Source organism: Nyctereutes procyonoides, unplaced genomic scaffold, assembly GCF_905146905.1.
Source record: "Nyctereutes procyonoides isolate TBG_1078 unplaced genomic scaffold, NYPRO_anot_genome, whole genome shotgun sequence".
NCBI lineage: Eukaryota > Metazoa > Chordata > Mammalia > Carnivora > Canidae > Nyctereutes > Nyctereutes procyonoides.
The window spans coordinates 66,751,594-66,771,334 of record NW_026575052.1 but is presented as its reverse complement, the minus strand read 5'-3'; the positions used below and the strand labels follow the sequence as shown (position 1 = coordinate 66,771,334).

Sequence of the window (19,741 nt, the reverse complement as noted above, 5' to 3'; positions counted from 1 at the left end):
GAGGTTTTCCATGGTGAAGCATGGGCTGGACCTTGTATCATGTTGCTTTTTGTTTATTTAAATCAGACTGTGGGTAGGATTTTCACATCCTGTCTTTTGAAACACAAGCTGAGTTCCACCAATGAGGTAATGTGAAACAAGTAATCAAATATTTGAACCTAATTCAATATGTCCCTGGAAAAGGGCAGTTGAGTAATCAAATTTGGATTTGTTCACTGTGCATTCTGTATGCCAAGCTTGATATCTGAAGTGGAAAGATACGAGGCCTCCAAAATACTTGAGTAGGACCATCGTTACTCCGTGACCTAGCATCTGCCACCACACTCATAACGTGCCTGGGCGTATCCTTCTTTCCTCTTCTTTGCTTTCAAAATCAATAGTGAAGAAATGTCCATTGCAGACCTACTAGGTGCCAGGCATTCTAGAATCTCTCCTGGAACTAAACATTTAGAAGGAGAAATATTACTAGCCATGTCCTGAAAGCAAAATTGTATACCAAATGGATATATTAAATTCAGAAATAGGGAAAAATCATAGAAAAAGTTTGGTTAGAATTTATATGAACAGGTGAATTATAGAATAAGATACGATTGATGAGTTATCTTGCACTTGAACTCCACCATTCCAGTGACAAGATCACACATTAACAGATGTTGGCACTAAATTTCAGTAGACTGTGCAGAAATCTCCAGACTTCTTAGAGAAAGAAGTAAAAGGCTCAATCATCACATAAGCATGAATTTTTTTTATTGATGTTTAGTTGACACATGTTACATTAGTTTCAGGGGCACAATGTAGTGATTCCACAAGTCTATCCTGTATGCTACGCTCATGATCTTAAAGGAGGCTTGATAACTACATACAGATTTACACTAATTGCAGTCCTCAGAGGATCAGTTTTAAACAGTTTAGGGAAAAATCATTTTTAAAGAATGGAATAAGATTGATGTTAATGCACAGTGTGTGTGAAAAACTCCTAGAAATGAGTATTAAACATTTTCTCGTAAAGGCTGCAATGATGAAACACAAACCCAGTGAGAAATCTGTATGATTTCCACACACTGTTTTCAAGCAGACATAACCTTTTTCTGTGGTACTTTCTATATTTAACGTTTAGCTCTTGAAAAGTGGTACTCACATTTTCTGTTGGAGGCTGTCATACTGCCTCCAGGAATTTCAGCTGCCTGTGAATCTTCTGGGCTTTTCTATTTTAAATTAAAAATAACTGATGAGAGATCAGCAATGTTCATCATTTTGTAAAAGTGAAACATCTGGAGAGTAAGGTGGACTTTTAAACATTTTAATACTCTAAGGTGTACTAGAACTTCGAAATTTCAGAGGCAAGCATAGAAGGGAAAGCTGATGGGCCAGAAGGAAACCTTTGGCACTGTGTACCCTTAGATGAAAATAGCACTCTTATGTAGATCAGAACCTTCCACACAGAGCTGGAGGCTCCTGAGACAGGCTGTAACTCAAGCTCTTAAATTATGGAAGCCTTTATAAAACCCAAAAGCTGAAAAAAAAACCCTATTCTTGATTCTTGACCTAATTTAACACTTCTGTATGGTGGACTGCAGGTCTAGGATTCATTTTCGGATCTTAAAGCACATCACATATTGCAGAGAGAGAACAAACCCATGCAATGCCTCACAGTATTCATGATAGCATAATATTCTGTGTTGGGGGCTTTGCCCATGAGTGAAAGAATCTTGCCGATTAAGGAAGTAAATCAACAGGCTTACAAAAGAGAAATATCATACATTTTAAACTTCTTTAATACATTCCTAAGACAGAGAATTAAGAATTAGAAATTGACTTCTGGGAGTTCAGATGATGTGATTTTATTTCAGAGACTGACTCATGTTCCAATTTCAGGAAAGTCATTTCCATCCCTGTGCCTCAGATTCTCATTCTATTATGTGAAAAAGAAGGCTTTTCATAAGTAGCCTCCGCTTTTCTTAAGTTCATACTACACGCCTTTGATTTTATGAAAAACCTACACTAGGGCCTGTTTTCACTAACTGAAAGAAGCCCAAAGAGGATTTTTGCTTTTATGAAAAAAAAGCCAAAAAACACAAACAGCATTCAGCCTCCTTTTGGTAGAAGGCTAAAGCAGCAGCACCCCAGCAGTGAGTGGTGCTTGAAGCTCGTTCCCCAGGAACTCCACTCAGCATCTCGGCATCAAGCCACTGGAACTTTGACCTATTATCTGTGAGCATTGGTGCTTTATCTTGATTTATCATGTGCACCTGTTAGTTAGCAAAATGGGTCCTAAGATATTAAAAAGTCCTAAGACAGGTAAGTTTTTTTGTGTCTGGGGATGCTCACCTGTTTTTCCATGTAAATTAATGGTAATTGCTTCTTCACTTTTTTACCATTTTGGCTTACAAAGAACTCATAGGAAGGCTCTGTTTTCGGATGGTGAGGGAAACCTGTATCTGCCAATTGAACATGTCCTTTTATTTTTTCATTTTTATTTATTTATTTTTAAAGATCTTCTTTATTTGAGAGAGAGAGAGAGAGAGAGAGAGAGATAGGAGAGCACAAGCAGGGAGAAGCAGGCTCCCCACTGAGCAGGGAGCCCTAGGTGGGGCTCAATCTCAGGATCTTAGGATCACACCCAATCCTAAGGCAGACGCTCAACCAACTGAGCCACCCAGACATCCCAGAACACGTCCATTTAAAAGCATGTTCATAAGGGCGCCTGGCGGGCTCAGTTGGAAAAGTGTGCAACTCTTGATTTGGGGTCATGAACTCAAGCCCCACGTAGAGTGTAGCAATAACTTAAATAAATAAATTTCCAAAAAAAATAGCTTATTCATGATTCCATTGCCCAAAGTTGTGAGAATTTTGAGACAAATTTAATGAGAGGCATAAGCATCTTTTTAAAAAATGTGAAACAGAGAAAGTAAACTCGTATCCACATATTACAACAGTAGGAGCTACTCAAAAGATGCAATAATGGGCTATTTTGGGATAACTGGCTGAGAAGTAAGGTAGGGCCCGAAAGATACAGGGTGAACAAGAAAACCTTTTTTACATTACATCGAAAGCCTGATTAAAATAAAAAATTTCTATAGTTCTCTTAAAAGACAGGATTTCAAATGTTTATTCTAGGATTTTTCCCCCCAAAACCTTTATACTATGTAAAGGAATTTAGAGGCAAGCATCCAAGACTCCTTGATTGGTGAGAATTAGGGGTTCCCCTCCATCCTGAAATACCAAGAAATTGAACCAAACAATCCTAAAAGTTCATATTACTTCTATTCACTTAAGGTTGATCTTAGGGCTAAAATAACAAAAGGAATAATGAATATATTCTTAGTGAGCTAGCATATTCAAAGAGTTCAAAATTCAGGATGCCTGGGTGGCTTAATGGTTGAGCGGCTGCCTTCAGCTCAGGGCATGATCCTCAGGTCTAGAGATCGAGTCATACATTGGGCTCTCTGCGGGGAGCCTGCTTCTCCCTCTGCCTATGTCTCTGTCTCTCTCTGCATCTCTCATAAATAAGTAAATAAAATCTTATAAAAAAATTCAACTCACTAAGCATCAGATATTTGCTTATACGGATCTTGGGATTCTGAAACCTCTTCACTGAAATAGAAGGAATAAAGTCAGCCTGAAAGTGATTTTAAAACTAATCTCAGCCTGAAATTATCTTCTTCCAAGCCACATGTTTAGTATTTAGGCAATAGACATAATAAGGCTTTCAAAATTACTTGTTTAAAGGGATGGCTTTGTTCATATTTGAGTTTAGCTCTAGATCCACAATCTACTAGCAGACTTCTCTTAGCTGTGGCAATGTCTCAGGCTCAGCTTACTTATCTCTACTTGGTTAGGAATCTATCCTTGAACTGTAAACACCTCCCCCAAGGCCTTGGTTAGAGGAGGCAAGCTTTCTGTTATTTACTTTCATATTTTTTCCTGTCCCTTTACTTGGTACTTTGAGAATAAGAGTGGGAACTTTGGGGCAGCCCAGGTGGCTCAGTGGTTTAGCGCCGCCTTCAGCCCAGGGCCTGATCCTGGAGACCCGGGATTGAGTCCCATGTCAAGCTCCTTGCATGGTGCCTGCTTCTCCCTCTGCCTGTGTCTCTGCTTCTCTCTCTCCTCTCTGTGTATTCTCAGAAATAAATAAATAAAATCTTAAAAAAAAAAAAGAGTGGGAACTTTGTTTTAAACCTGACTGAAGGTTGTGTTTTGCAAATTCATAGGGAATATTTGTCCCAGAAAACTCAATGTAACAGAAGCCATTTATTTTAAGACAGCTTATGTGCCAGAATCAATTCTTTTCGGCCATATAAAATGACCATCCCACTCCTAGGTGCACTAATTCTTTGCTCAGCAATTATTTGGCCCCATCTAGTCATGGCTAAGGATTACCCAGGATGGAAAACCTAAAGGTCAAGTGGTTTATGAAAACTTGTAAACAAAATGATCAAGATAAATGTAGTGTCAGACTGACCATATGTGTTTCAAAGTGGTATAGATAGCAAGGATTTGAATTTGTGGAAAAGTTTTTTTCCCCTTTAAAACAGCTTGTGGGTGCTTGGCAAAGCTTTCCAAACTACTTAGCATGGTTAAGAAAGGCAAATCAGGAGTGGATTTTGTTTATCTAGCCTACTGATTTTCATGTATTGATCAGAGAATAAAGGAAAGAAGGTAATCAAATCAGTAGAGTACCTCAGATCAGTAACGTACCAACTGGAGTGTTGAAGCAGATTTGCCTCTGCCTGACTGGTCACTTAGTTCAGAGTTGAGTGCAAGATGGTGGGAGTGTCCCCCATGCCCATTAACCAATGATACACCCTGCTGGATGAGGATGGTTTAAAATTAGCACCAAAGCCAGAAGAACACAGGTGCAGCCTGTGTCAATTCCATGGTTCTAGTTAACACTTTGCTTAATGGCCAAAGTGGTGGGTGACACACAAAAAAAGCATTGAGAGAATTCATCATGATAAATATTTACTAAAATGTCTCACCTTGGAAAAGCACAGGACTGCTCTGAAACATCATTCGTACTCCAAATGACTTCAGAATGAAACTTTAGGTATGTCTAGTTATGATTTTAAAAGACTTGAGTGGTGGTAGTTTTTATATTGTCTTGTATTTACTGAAAAGTTGTATTTACTATAAAATTCAATTCTGAATTCTTTCTGATGGGGATACCAAAAGAGATGATAATTGAAACTATATTATACCCTAGAACTCCTTAATATCTTCAGAAATGCATTCATCAGTTAAAGCACTCGAACCTTCTAAAACATTTGCATTCTTTGATTTTACTCAACATAATGAGTCTTGAAATTCTATGCTTAAAACTTATTAAAAAAAAACCCTCATTTTAAGTTCCCTGACAAATTCAAGGACCATCTGAATGAACTCTACATTTTTGGATGGCCAGAATTTATTTCACTCATTTCTATCCTGGTTACCTTTCTAATTATTACACACAGGTTGATATGTTGACTTTGTCACTTAAATTTCCCAGGCTGAGAAAGCTAATCTATTGTGGCAAAGGGGATCTGTTATTGTCTTTTGTGCTTATTGAGATTAGAACCTCTTCTGTGGAGGTTAAGTTGTTGAGCGTGCAAGGGTAGGGACTGTAATCAAAGCTACATTCCTAATTTCTGAATTACTATAGCATTGAGCTCCAGGACAAAGAAAAACCCTGCTTCATTAAAAAGAAAATTTCTATAGCATTTTATTTACTGTGAAAAGTTTCAAATACACAGAAAAGCTGAAAGAACTGTAATGAGAGCACTCAAATACTCCCAAGATTGTACAATTAACATTTGACTACAACCATTTTACCACCTTTCTTTCATCTATCATCCCTTTGTTCATCCATAAAACCATCTTATTTTTTGACGCATAGAATCTGGATCTTGGATAAAATTTAGGAATAATAATAAACAAGTGCTGAATATTTTAAAAGGCTGCTAAAGTTTTCCCTGAGCACACATATTATAAATTACGTGAACAAGGAGAAAGCCAGAAAATAACTGGAAAACCATGGAGGATATAGAGCCCTAGGACTTTGAAGGAAAAATTGCTATATTTTAGTCTCCTAGAGTTGTTTGCAAGCATTTATCTTTTTAACCAACCCACCAGCTAATCTATTGTCTGATAGGATAATGTGTAAGAGCAAAACAAATCCATTAAAAAACCATATTGCATTTTACGTTTCATCACAGACATAGAAATTGATCAAATACAGGCACAATGGATGCAATTATTCAGCTGAAAAAAAAAAGATCTGCCACAAATCCCATTTCTGAGCTCTTTGTTTTTATAATTTTAAATGCTCTTAGGATAGAAAATGATGGGTAATTTTGCGAGTTTTCAAAGTTTTTGCCTGCATGTTTATATGTTTTTGGGTAGGAAAGACATCCAAAATGCTGATTAGTAGCTAGGTCATTGGGTCCCTTCATTCTCAGACATGAAATAGTCTCCTGTTTCTAAACTAGCCACGAAGGTCAAAGAGCAGGTTTTAACAAGTACCTTAACAGGCCAGCAACAGAGGTTTAAAAAATTAATAACCATACTTGTAGGGAAGCTGCCATTCAGAATGATGTGTGTATTCTGGAAATCAGAGTCCCATCCCTTACAGAGAACTTTATGAAGATGTCAACTACTTTTCAACATGGACTTTTTAAATAAAAGATGAATATTAAGAAGCTTTAAAGCACAGGATAAATAAAATTTAAAATATACCTCAGCATTTGGTGATACCAGAAGAATAAAACATTTTTCTATTAAGAAAAAGCCATGGATGCCTCCAATTAATCCTAACAGTTTCCAAATATGGCCTTTGCTTTCATGGAAATGTCCAAACTCTGAGCCTTCCTGCTTATGTAAACCAAGAACCTTAAAAAAAAAAAAAAAGATACACAAAGAAATAACTTTTGATGATTTCAATATTAATTAATAGGTCCAGTAATGAATATATTCACCTTTCCTTCTGGGGAGGACATGACAACTGCTGGAATCATTCAAAGCCAAGTTTGCTTTTAGTTGTACAAATACTGCCACTATATGATTTAATCAGAGTCAAACAAAATGTGTATAAGAGAAAAGACAGGAGAACCAAATTTTCATATACTCTCAGTCCTTCCCTCCACCCCAGAGTTTAATCTGTATCTGTTTGCACAGCAAGTCTTTATAACAGATCAACTTATTTTATATCCAGAAGAAATATAAAGATATATTTCATCTGGGGCTTATTCTCCCTATGCCCCATTGTAATTAAACAAAACTTTTTAAAAATGTTCAGATAAGTAAGAAATCTGCCTGAAAGATTTCTTTCATGGAATGTATACTGTGTACCCAGCAATCCTGTCAGCTCTCTGGGAAACAAAAGGATACAAGAAATGCATTAAGAATTTTCCTTTAGTTGACTCATCCCATTGGTTGACCTCATGATTTCTTGTGAGCCAGTAAATCATCATGTATCATATTGCCTCCCCGGGAGAAGGCAGTTTGGGAAACAGCTCAGTGGTTTCTACATTTAGGATGCTACTGACCATCAAAGTAAAAAAAGGAAAAAGCAATCCTATGAGTACATACTGTACACATATGTGTGTTCATAGACGCATATGTATATTTAGGCGCATACACGTATGTGCACATGAGTACGTGAGTGAGTGTACATATATATGCAAGAATATACATTGAGTTTCTGATGTAACATAACTCAAAACCAATATATGTTAGTCAACTTTTCCTTTTGGTAAAGACACTAAAAGATACCCATCTAATATTTGTAATTACTGTAATTTCACAAAATAATGGACACAGTAAGTTCATGAAACAAAACAGAAGAAAACCCCACAATCTCAGAATAAAATGTAGACCTTTAAGTTGAGTAAATTTTGCTAGTGAAAAAGAGGAAATCATGGCAGTCATGTTTTTCTTGTTTCTGTGCAGTCCTCTGAACACTAACCATGGATCACCGTTGGGAGCCACTGATGTTTCTAGCTTTCCACCACATTTGTACTGCACCTTTCTTTCTTTCCCCAATAACTTTTGTCCACGTCTCTTCCCTCAAGTAAAGCAGTTGCCTTCCAATTTTCATGAAACCTAACTAATCTTTTAAGCTCCTCTCTGGAACATGTCTCTGCAGAACCAGTTGAGGGCCCCAGCCCCTCCTCCTACCCCCAAGTCCATGCCTGCTGTCTGGAGTTACATGTCCCCCATGGGCAGTGGGGGAAGGCACAGGAAGCCATAAGACCCTTTTGCTGTTTTGCAGATCCTGGGCAGCGAATAGCTCTGCAACCACGAAAGGGACCTAGGAAAAGTCTTCGGCCACTGCCTCAAGCCAATAAACCCTGAAATATTTCCAGAAAATTAGATTACAGGGGAAATTAAAACAAATAATGGTTTGTTTCATTTTCCAATGCTCACTTTGTGATTTTCAGAACATCTAATAATCATTGAGCCCCTGAGCAACAACAGTGACCCAGTAGGAAATTGCCAGAGGCCTGTGGAAATTTTTAACATCTCCAGCTTTGCAAGAGGGGAGATGGCTCATTTGCCCATCATTAACTGTCCCAAGAGATTTCAGAGGGAAGAAGTAACCTCATCTAAGAGCCCCTTCTGTCTGAACTCTTGCATCTCAGGTCTTTGTCCTTTCATTTCTGACAAATAAAGAGCCTCAGAAGAATTCAGCAAAGAGCCAGCTTCCTGGTGCTTATGTTTTTCTTAAGGTAAATCTAGATGTTATTAGGCTAAAAAAAAAAAAGGAAATTCATTTTGATTGTTCAAATGAAGAGACAATACTGATGGGGCAATGACAGAGGTGTGGGCAACAAGGGTTGGAACAAGGGATAATGAGACACCTGGAAGCTAGCAACCTCAGGAAACCATTTCCTCTCTTAGGGCAGAAAGGGCGAAGGTTGGAACTAAAGTCTGTAGCTCAGTGGGAGGTGGAGCTGGGGAGGAGCCTCCCATGGGAGCTGTAGTCTTGTAGGTAATCAGTTGCTTCTAGAGCAAGTACAGAGCCAGGAGTGCGGGGAAGAAATATCCCTGCCTCTCTCTCTTCCTACCCTGGCTTTTCTGTTGTGACTCCCATTGGCTCAATCCAAACAAAATTCAGCTCCCAAGGAAGCTGAGGAGGAGCAGTCTTCTGGGACAGAAAAAAAGCAGCAGAGAGGGCAGAGAAGGGATCTGATGAGAGTTGGGAACAACTGGAGAAAACTCAGCCCAACATCTTGCAGCCCAATTCATTTTCATTTAACAGATAAGTAGTAAATATTTCCTGAAATTTTGTTAATAGGAATCTGCATCTGCAACCCTTTTTTGGTCTATTTCAAAAATAACAATAACATGTGGTGAACCTAAGGACTGGTTCTCTTTTCCCCTATAAGTGTTTTGGGGAAACAATACTTATTTCCAAGGAAGACGCTGGCCAAGTCACTGTGAAATTTTGCATCAACATCTCCAGTGATAAAATGGAAATGGAAATTAGAAGCACACCATTGAAAACAGAAAAGAGTTACCTGAGGGAGAAGGTGGAGCAGAGCATCCCCAGTAAGTGTCCCAACGGCCAGGCCCACAAACAGCTGTAAAATAAGCCTGTAGTTCTCCTCACAGCTGTGGAACAGAATCAGCGTTGTCCCGAGCATGGAGCCCAGTGTGAGCAGAGCCACGGCCACTGTGCTGTAGCCATATTCTAAGCCAAATGGAGATTGCAAAGGAGTCAGTGCTCATCATCCACTACCAGAGCCCCAGCCAGTGAAAATGCCAGAAGAATCCATCTTACAGTACAGCTTATAGGGATATGGAGTTGTTCTATGAGTATAAAGGTCTTATTTTTCAAGGAAAAGAATGAAAAGACTTTCGCCATTAATCTTGTCGCTTTGAAGTTACCCCAATGACTCCTTAGTAAAGCAAGCGAGGACCTAGCTTACCTCTCACTACCAAAGAAATTAACTTCTTTCACTATAAACCACAGCAACTGCTGCCATACACTGGTAAAGATTTCCTTTGAATCCCACTTAAACATTCTAAAGTCAAGGAAGCAGAGTTACAGAGGAAGCATGTAGTTTGGGCCCTAGAAGACTTATGTTTCTGTACAAGGGAAGTACAACCTTCCAAAAGTTCTCAAAATTATTCATAACGTCAAAAGTGTTTATTATCCATGGTGCATAAAATGACAGATCAAGCACAGAGGGAGCAGGGGAGAGAGAAGAAGGCTTCCTCTTGAGCAGGGAGCCCAACACAGGGGCTTGATCCCAGGACCCTGAGATCATGACCTGAGCCAAAGGCAGATGCTTAACTGAGCCATTCAGGAGCCCCTGGACAGCCTACATTTTAAATTATTGCAATAATTTTTTATAACCTCTAAATTTATCTCATGTTTCTAGGCTCCTAAATTTTCAAAAAATATTCAAGAAGTGCAATTTTTAAGATTTTTTTCAAACAAAAGCAAATATGTATGAAGGACAAAGCAGCAAAGAAGGAAAGAGAAAAGATTAAAAGAGACAGAAAAAAATGGCTTTCAGGGTCCAGTTGACCCTTGAACAATGTTAAACTAGAGGGCATTTTTTTTTAAGATTTTATTTATTTATTCATGAGAGACATGGGGGGGGGGAGAGGGAGAGAGAGAGAGAGAGAGAGAGAGAGAGGCAGAGACACAGGCAGAGGGAGAAGCAAGCTCCATGCAGGGAGCCCGATGTGGGACTTGATCCCGGGACTCCAGGATCACGCCCTGGGCTGAAGGAGGGCACTAAACCGCTGAACCACCCAGGGATCCTCATAGAGGGTATGTTATTAAGAAAATCATAAGAGGAGTGCATGGCTGGCTCAGTTGGTTGAGCGTGCAACTCGATCTCAGGGTTATGAGTTCAAGCCCCATGTTGGACATGGAGCCTACTTAAAATAAAAATTAAAAAGAAAAGAAATCATAAGAGAAAAATACATTCACAGTATGGTACTGTATATATATTTAAAAATATGCATATAAGTAGACTTGTGCCATTCACACCCATGTTGTTCAAGGGTCAACTGTATAAACAATTGGGGGATAAAGAGTTTTCCAGGCCGCCATTTTCCTTTGGTTGCAAATATTCAGTGCAAATACTCTGTCTTCTACTTATTTAGAAATTACTTATAAGCCATGGCAAATTGATTTGTAAACAGTGAAGGAAGGTAATTACAAAATTAAACTATCATTTCCTTTAGTGACTGCAGATAATAAGTTAAATCAAATTCAGTTATCATACTAATTAAAGCCCATTATAGATTTTAAGAAACTATCATCTTAAAGTTTGTTGAAATAAAAAGTATTCTATTCTTATTCTTATACTTTTCTGGAAGGTTCACCCTCTACATTATATTGTATTAATATTAGCTGGTAACATGGTCTTACGTTTTTAGGAGGACTTCTTTGAATCATAAGTTCTAAATTATAAGAGTCTAATATTAAAATAGAGTTGGCAGTGTACTCAAAAGAAGCAAAAAACTTTCAAATTTTAATTTTCCCAGGCTTACCACCACCCCTTCACTTCTAGTGAACCTCTACAAGACAATTGTTCAATGGATATAGAGTTGCAGTTTTGCAAGCTAAATAAAAAAGTTCTAGAAATGTATTGCACAATAATGTGAAAATACTGCTGAACTATATACTTAAGAATGGCTAAGTTTCATCTCAGTTTCAATTTTTTAGCCACAATTAAAAACTAAAAAAAAAAAATAACAAATGGTTTGGAACCCTCATATACTCACCTAGAGGTCTTATTTTATTCTGACTTAGTAAAAATATCTGTGTTATAAAAACATCCCAGCTACTTAACCAAGGTTCATATCCCACTCTTCCACAAATAGATTCTATGTGGGAATGTCATTCTTCTCATTGAATACATAAAGACATTTGAAGTTTAACATGAGCACCTGGATTGTCTAATAAAATTCAAAGTTGCCACATTTTTATGATAGCTACAAAAGATCAGAAAATGTTGAGAATTCACAAGGATAAATTAGGGTGTGGCACTTCCCAGGCAAAAGGCAAAGTTTTCAGTCCTTTGATTCTTCTACTCCTCTCCCCTTTGTCCTGAAGGGATCCACGGTGTGGTATTGGAGAGGAAAGGGTATTTCCTAATTTTAGAGCTTAGAAATCTGTTTAGGTCCTCTGTGAATTAGATTTCACCTGCTCTTGTGTGGCAAAGATAGCCTGAAAACCATAAAATCTGCCATTGGTGGCCACGGATGCTGCTAATTACCCCAGGTCCTCAGAGAGGTGTCATGGCGTCTTGACTGGAGTCAGGCAGCTTGCAGACAGGTTCCATATAAATGTTTCCCATCATTACAATAGTGGGATGGAAAACATTCCCTAATAATTGAATTCCTAGCCATTCTTGAGCAACTCCCTCGAACAGGTCTGAAACCTGTTATACTTGGCCACAACAGTCTTTCCTGTAAAGGTTATGCTTATTAGGGGTCAGGTGCCAGCACACCAAACACTGCTCTTCATAACCTCTCCCCTGCCTCTGTCTTCATCTCACATTTTCTATAGTTAAGCCTTTCCCTTAAGTTACAAATGCAACATTTTAAATTGAGCACAGCAATGCTTTTGGGGGTTCTATAGTACGTGTGATTTCTCTGAATTTTTCTCAGGAAGACCATTCTCCAGAAGGGTCTAGACATCCATTAGAAAGATAAACATTTTTCACCAATTTCCAGTTCATAAAGCTATTCTGCAGCAGTCCGTATGTAGCGGATACCGCAGCAAGTGATGGCCATGTAAATATCCTCATGGAGGCTCCTAGATACCATGGTCTGTCCCCCTTACCCATTTCTGAGCCATCGCGGACCACCAGGTGCTGAATTATTTAATTGTTCAGTTTTAATGAAGCTTTTTTCCTTTCAGGGAATGTGGAGTCTTAGATATTTAGGTCTGGCAGGTTATTGTTCACATAAAATCTTCAAATGAACCACTTGATGCTGCAGAATTCACTGTGTGTTAGAAGTGCATAGCTGGACAGTTCTTCCCTGATGGGCATTGCAAGACTATCTCAAAGAGAAAGAAAAATGCTCTGAAAAAGCATTCATAGGCTCTCAGATTGCTGGTAGTATTTTAAAGGGTGCGGGTGTTAACTGTCACATTTTTGCTATCCATCATGGATGTTCTTAGGCCGCTTTTTCTCTTTTAAAGTGCTTTAAGTTACAGAACATATTTTTTATACACATTATTCCCATTTGAAACTGAGAGCTACCCTGTGAGGCCCTACAGCAGAGCTCACCTACTACAGTGATTCAGTGGGGTAAGGTGAATGCAAATATCTTTTCTTCGCTTCCTGGGGATTCCAGCCAGGTCTGGGAGCCTGGCACCTCCCTCTATGGTCACTTCCACCCCAGAGAGCTCTTTGGTTTACCACAGCATGTCTTCGTTTTTTTATGTGTGTCATGATGTGTGAAAGGATAGTAAGGAGGTATCACTGCTGTCCCACCCTGCAGAAAAAAAGACAGGCCCAGGGAAATAGAGATGGCTTAAGATCCCAGAGTTGGCTGGAGATAGAAGGCACGACTCAACTTTGAATTTCTGATCCTATCACTAATGGTCTTTCTCTTATACCATGTCAGTTCTTAGCTAGGAACTTTGACGTTGATCCATGACTGAGTCATACATAGAGGACAAAATCAGTTTGTGCAACTTACACACACAATAGAAAATATTCAATGAATGGTATTGTAGCATAATGGCTGACAACGAGGACTCTGGGGCCAGCTTCCTGGGGTTTAAATCCCAACTTTGTCACTTATCAGCTGTGTGTCCTTGGGCAAGTCACTTAACTTCTATGTGCCTGTTTTTAATCTACAAAATAGATATTATTATTATCTAGCTCAGGGTTCTTGTGAGGATTGAATAGTTGAGGAATGTAAAATGCTTAGAACAGTGTTTGATATATAAGTATCCTGTGGTCACTGTCATTATTATGTTACGTGCACTAACTTTCTTGGGGAAGAACTACAACTTACTCTCCAGAGTGGTCGGTGGCAGCTTTGCTTGCTGGTCCTCAGGCAGCTGGCAAGAGCAGCTGAGCAATTGTTGGATAATTCCTGGACTCATTCGCTTAAAGTCCTCCTTGGAAATGGGTGAAAGGCTGTTCTGTAGAAATATCTCCACCAGTTGCCCTGCAGAGAAGCAAGACTATGGGGAAAACATCATTGTTACTAATCTCAGCAAACAAACTTCCCATCAATTGCCATTCCTGAGAAGTCAGAACTAAACAGAATGGCTAAAAAGGACACAAGAAGCCATTGCTACATTTTCCCTTTGCAATCTTTTGTGTATATATAATTTCCCAAGATTATTTTAAATTTTTTTTTTTTTAATTTTTATTTACTTATGATAGTCACAGAGAGAGAGAGAGAGAGAGAGGCAGAGACACAGGCAGAGGGAGAAGCAGGCTCCATGCACCGGGAGCCCGATGTGGGATTCGATCCCGGGTCTCCAGGATCGCGCCCTGGGCCAAAGGCAGGCGCCAAACCGCTGCGCCACCCAGGGATCCCCCAAGATTATTTTAAACCTCTAATCAAAGTCAGCTGTATCTCACTTTCATTTTGAGTATTATGTAGTATGAGTTTTGCACCCTTTTATCTTTTCTGAAAACATGCACTGTATTTTACAATGTGTTGAATGGTTTTCTAACCAGCAGTTTAAGGAAGCTTTGATACTTTTTTTTGCTCTTCAGTGGGGACGGCTTTGTATCAACAAAATCAAGATTTTATATGATAAACAGGAGCTCTGAGGTAATGAGATCATTGCCTTTAATATTCTCTGATTTAATAAGCCTATGTAGGCAACACATATTTTCAAAAGCAATAAAAGTAAAGTAAATAATTTAAAAAGTGAATGCTGTGTCAACCAGTGTGTGTGTAAACACTAAATAATATGGATATCTTTGTAACTGACCTCCCATCTCCACAAAAATAATTGAAATAGTTATTATTTTCTACCGCTGCTTATGTAAATCTTTGCAGTTTTTCTACGTTGCATAGACATCTTTATAAGAGATAAGGATTATAGATAAACAAATGCACTAGGTCTCTCAAATTTGCTACAAGGAATCTGTGTATCTCAGAAGTGTTTGGGGCTGATTTTGTGTATCAAAAATTACATTTAAGAGTTTTAATGTGTCTATAGTTCCACCAGCACAAATGGCGTCTTCTACTGAAATCAGAGCCTTGCGCAATGTCTTTTTGTGCTTTAGTCACAAATCTATGAGGTATTTGAAGAAAATCATTCATTTACGAGGCTCGTGTGGTTTGCTCTGCTGGAGAATGCAGGGATTTTTAACAAAGGCACATCACTGATCAGAAAATGATGACATATTTGCTGGGCTGTCCCGTGTAATTTTTGTGGGGCTGAATCCATGAATAAAAAATGTCTTATCTTGTTTAGAAAATGTTTGATTGTAGGGAAGGGAACCAACTCGAACCAGAGAGAACCAAGAGGAGATTGCACTAGAAGGCACTAAGGATGTCTAAGATTGAAAAACTAGCCACCCTTCAGGAGGAACTCAACTTGAAGCTAGAAAACCAGAACCAAGGATGTTTCTGTCTCTCTCTTTTTGGGGCCAAGTATTTTCCTTTCTGTTTCCCTCTGAATATATCTATTTCCTTTCGTGGTCTAGTGTTCTCTCCCTTAGTAAACACATGGCCATATAAGCCCCAACTCTGAAGTGACCTCTCAGCCCACAAACCCAAGACTGAGTTGAGTCTGCAAGTCCCGACAGAGATCTGATTGCTTCAGCAAAGCCACAGATGGGCTCTCTTGGGTCAGACGTCCCTCTCAGTTTTGCCGGCGAGATGGGAGGTGGGATCATACTGTTCAGACATGGTTGCCAGCCTCACGCCTGTGGGCGAGGAAGGCATTTCTCAGAAAAGGACTGGGCAAAACTCCAAAAGATTTCTACTACAAAAAGCAAGAACAGAAAGCTAAACTTGGTGTGTTTTTTTTTCCCTTTGTCAAAAAAATTTGTGCCAAAGACAATATTCTCTTTTGCACCGTTTGTTACTAATGGAATAGAATTACTTCATCATTAAAAATACTGACCACAAAGGGAAACTGGCAATAAACTTTTGATGATGAGTCCTTTGCAATATTCTCATTGAAAAGTGCCTGACTGGTAGGTAAAGTAGTGAGGAGACAAACATGAACGGAGTGCCATGCATCTCTTTCCCCAGGTCACTGTCAAGAAATTGAATAGTTCTGGTCTTAGACTACCTTCTCCTAGAGTAAGGATATTCTATTATAAGCTTCTGTGCCCTTGATCTTTATTTGCTGTTCCTGGGCTTTTTAGGTCATTTGTTTGTTTTATATTTCTTCTGAAATCACTAACATACAAATGTCCTTGATGGTGACTCATTATATTCTATGAATTTGAAACCCAAACTATTTTTAATAAAGAATAAAATAGAATGAAAATTTGGATTATCCAGCCAATAATCTTTAACATATCTTTATTCCTTTATATAAAGCTTCAATATATGTATATCCTTATTTTGATGTCATCAGACTTCTTTTTTTTAATTTTTTAATTTTTTTTAAAGATTTAATTTATTTATTCATGAGAGACACAGAGAGAGAGGCAGAGATATAGGCAGAGGGAGAAGCAGGCTCCATACAGGAAGCCTAATTTGGGACTTGATCCCAGGACCCTGGGATCACGGCCTAGGCCGATGGCAGACTTTCAACCACTGAGCCACCCAGGCGTCCCCTAACCTGCATTTAAAGCATTCATTCATCATTGTAAATATATATGAAAAATTATATCCTCCTACTATCCGGCAAGCTCCAAAGGAGTTGTGCCTATTTTTGTTCACCACTGTATCCCTAATGCCCATGATGGTGACTGGTAGGTAGTAAATACTCAGTATGTTTGCTGAATTAATTATTTATGCATTCAATACAGACACAAGGGAGGAAAGAGTATATTTATATTTACATTTATTTATATTTATACCTATATATACTCTATGTTTTTCCTACATATCTTGGCCTCATGTTTATGCATACAGAGATCTATTTATAGAAGGAAAAATCCATGACCACTCTAGAAATAGAGTATTTTTACATTTAAGAAAATACACATTATCCTTTAAATTTTCCACAAGTCTTATAGAACTTTTACAACATTGACAGTAGCAACTTGTGATATAAGAATAATGACCATACCTCATACCAGGAAATGGAACCATCATGTGACTCTTGGTCCATTGATACAGATAGATTAGAGCCCCAATCATAGATTGTTAGGTTGTTTTGTTTCCTTTGAAGTTGATGAATTTTATCTTTTCTGATACAGGTACTTTTGGTCCAGAGAGTATTGAGGAGTTGCTCTAGTTCTAGAAATTTCATACAAAATCTGGCGTCACATAGAATAAAGACAGGTGAATCTTAGGATAATCATAATTTCTTATGGCCACAGCATAGATATTTTGCTAAATAGATTTGGTTCTGATGAAAAGTCAAGATGTTACTCTGAATAATACTAAAAGAACACTTAAACTTCATGGGAATATTGATTCCTTTGCACAATTTTAAGCTTTGGGGCTAAATCAGCCTTACAAAGATAATCCCACCATTTTTATCTCGTAGGGATGATACAATGGGCAATTCCTGTAAAAAATAACTTCTCTTAAATCAACTACCTCTTTTTCTGAATGTTCCCTATAAAACTGCAAACAAAAGATAGGACTGGTCTAATCCTTAAGAATTTTATTTCCTTGAGGTACTATATACATCCTTAGTAGATTAACTACAACTTTAATTTGATTAAGTCAATAAAATGATTTTCATTTTAAGGATTTATTTATGCAGAAACAAGAAAGGAAATGAAAGGGATCTCAGGTTGTAGAGATAAGCCGACTTTGTTTTCTAGTGATACTGCAGTATGGCTGCCAGTTTATAGATTACAGTTTAGTTTCCCTTAGTAGAGCTCTAGGCTTTTAAAAATTGATCACAGAGAATAATTAAATATAATGGTGAATTTCTTTGGGTTTATCCATCATCTTGCTTATGAATACAATGTCCTTGAATTTTCCTGAATGTTATCCTCAATGACAGGAAAAATTAGAAACTAGTTACTACAATATACTTTTTTAAAATTTATTTATTCATGAGACACACAGGGAGAGAGGCAGAGACACAGGCAGAGGGAGAAGCAGGCTCCATGTGGGGAGCCCAATGTGGGACTCGATCCTGGGACTCCAGGAAAATGCCCTGAGCCAAAGGTAGACGCTCAACCACAGAGCCACCCAGGCATCCCCAATATTTTATTTTAAATGACTGGCTTTCAGTGAAAAAAAAAATTATAAGACTTGCAAAAAAAAAAAATGGGAAAATACGACCCAGAATTAGGGAGGAAAACAGTTAATTAAATAGGCCTGTAAGTATTCCCAGGTGTTGGATTTAACAGAAAAAGACTTCAAAGCAGCTATTATAAGTGGGTTTAAGGAACTAAAGGAGAGCATATTTAAAAAATTAAAGTGTGACAACAAGTCAACAAATAGAATAAATAAGAAATTCAAAATTACTTAAAAGTCCAAATGGAAATTCTGGTGTTGAATACAGTAAGTGAAATGAAAAAAATCGCTAGAGAAGCTCAACAGCATATGTGAAATGGTAAAAGGAGGAGTTACTGAAGATGAAGATAGATTAATATAAATAATCCAGTCTGAAAAGTGAGGGAGGGAGGGAAAGATTTTCAAAAAGAACAAGCTCAGAGACCATAGACAACAGTAAGTATACCAAGCTATATACAATGGCAATCAGAGAAGAGAAAGTTGTAGAAAAAATATTGGAAGAAATAATGTCAAAAACTATCTAAATTTATGTAAAAACCTTAATCTAAGGCTTAAGAAGTCCATCAGACATCAAGAAGGTTAAATATAAAAAGATCCACACCTAGACCTATTGAGGCCAAATTGATGAAAGTCAAAGAAAAAGATAAATCTTAACAGCAGCAACAGAAAAATGATTCATCACATAAAAGGAACCATCAATACAATCAGTAGCTTACTTCCCATCTGAACAATGGAGGCCAGAAAGTAGTGGAATCACATACTCAAAGTGCAAATAGAAAAGACTGTCAATCAAGATTTTTTATATTGTAAAACAGTTCTTCAGAAATGATGGTGAAATAAAATAATTCCCAGATAAAAAATAAATGAGAAGTTCATTGAGAGAAGACTTGCCTCATAAGAAATACTAAATTAGGGGATCCCTGGGTGGCTCAACGGTTTAGTGCCTGCCTTTGGCCCAGGGCGTGATCCTGGAGTCCCGAGATCAAGTCCCACATCCCCTGCATGGAGCCTACTTCTCCCTCTACCTGTATCTCTGCCTCTCTCTCTGTATCTCTCATGAATAAATAAATAAATCTTTTTTTTTAAAAAAAGAAATATTCAATGAAGTTCTTCAGGCTGAAAAGAAATGATTTAAATGATAGATTGAATCTATAGGGAGAAATGAAGAGCACTAAAAATATAAGTATAAAGTATAAGGCTAATATAAAAGACAAATTTATATTTTTCTCATTTATTCTAAACTCAGGAAACACTACAGGCTTTTCTTTCAAATTGAGAAACATGATAATAATGCAGACTACCCACAGTTTTATTTACTATTTATCCTTAGTACTATTTAAATAAGAAAGCAAGCAGAGACTTAATTAAGACTTAAGAATTGGAAAGCAAGAGGCAAAACCCTAAAAAAATGTAAAAATAAAAGATTTAATAATGG

The 19,741-nt window shown here is 37.9% G+C and overlaps 1 protein-coding gene across 3 annotated transcripts in view; it reads right to left on the bottom strand.

The window, feature by feature from the left end:
- SLC39A12 (solute carrier family 39 member 12) overlaps positions 1-19,741 on the bottom strand; it is a 69,661-nt gene that overhangs the window by 32,352 nt on the left and 17,568 nt on the right. Inside the window, exons 4-9 of one of the 3 annotated variants that reach the window (XM_055332543.1) lie at positions 17,177-17,346; positions 13,975-14,146; positions 9,498-9,670; positions 6,715-6,867; positions 4,699-4,809; positions 1,139-1,205 (exon numbers count right to left, since the gene is read on the bottom strand). In XM_055332543.1, the coding sequence (XP_055188518.1) occupies positions 1,139-1,205; positions 4,699-4,809; positions 6,715-6,867; positions 9,498-9,670; positions 13,975-14,146; positions 17,177-17,346 (846 nt within the window). The remainder of the gene's footprint in view (positions 1-1,138; positions 1,206-4,698; positions 4,810-6,714; positions 6,868-9,497; positions 9,671-13,974; positions 14,147-17,176; positions 17,347-19,741) is intronic. The other 2 variants (XM_055332544.1, XM_055332545.1) reach the window with 2 other exon arrangements.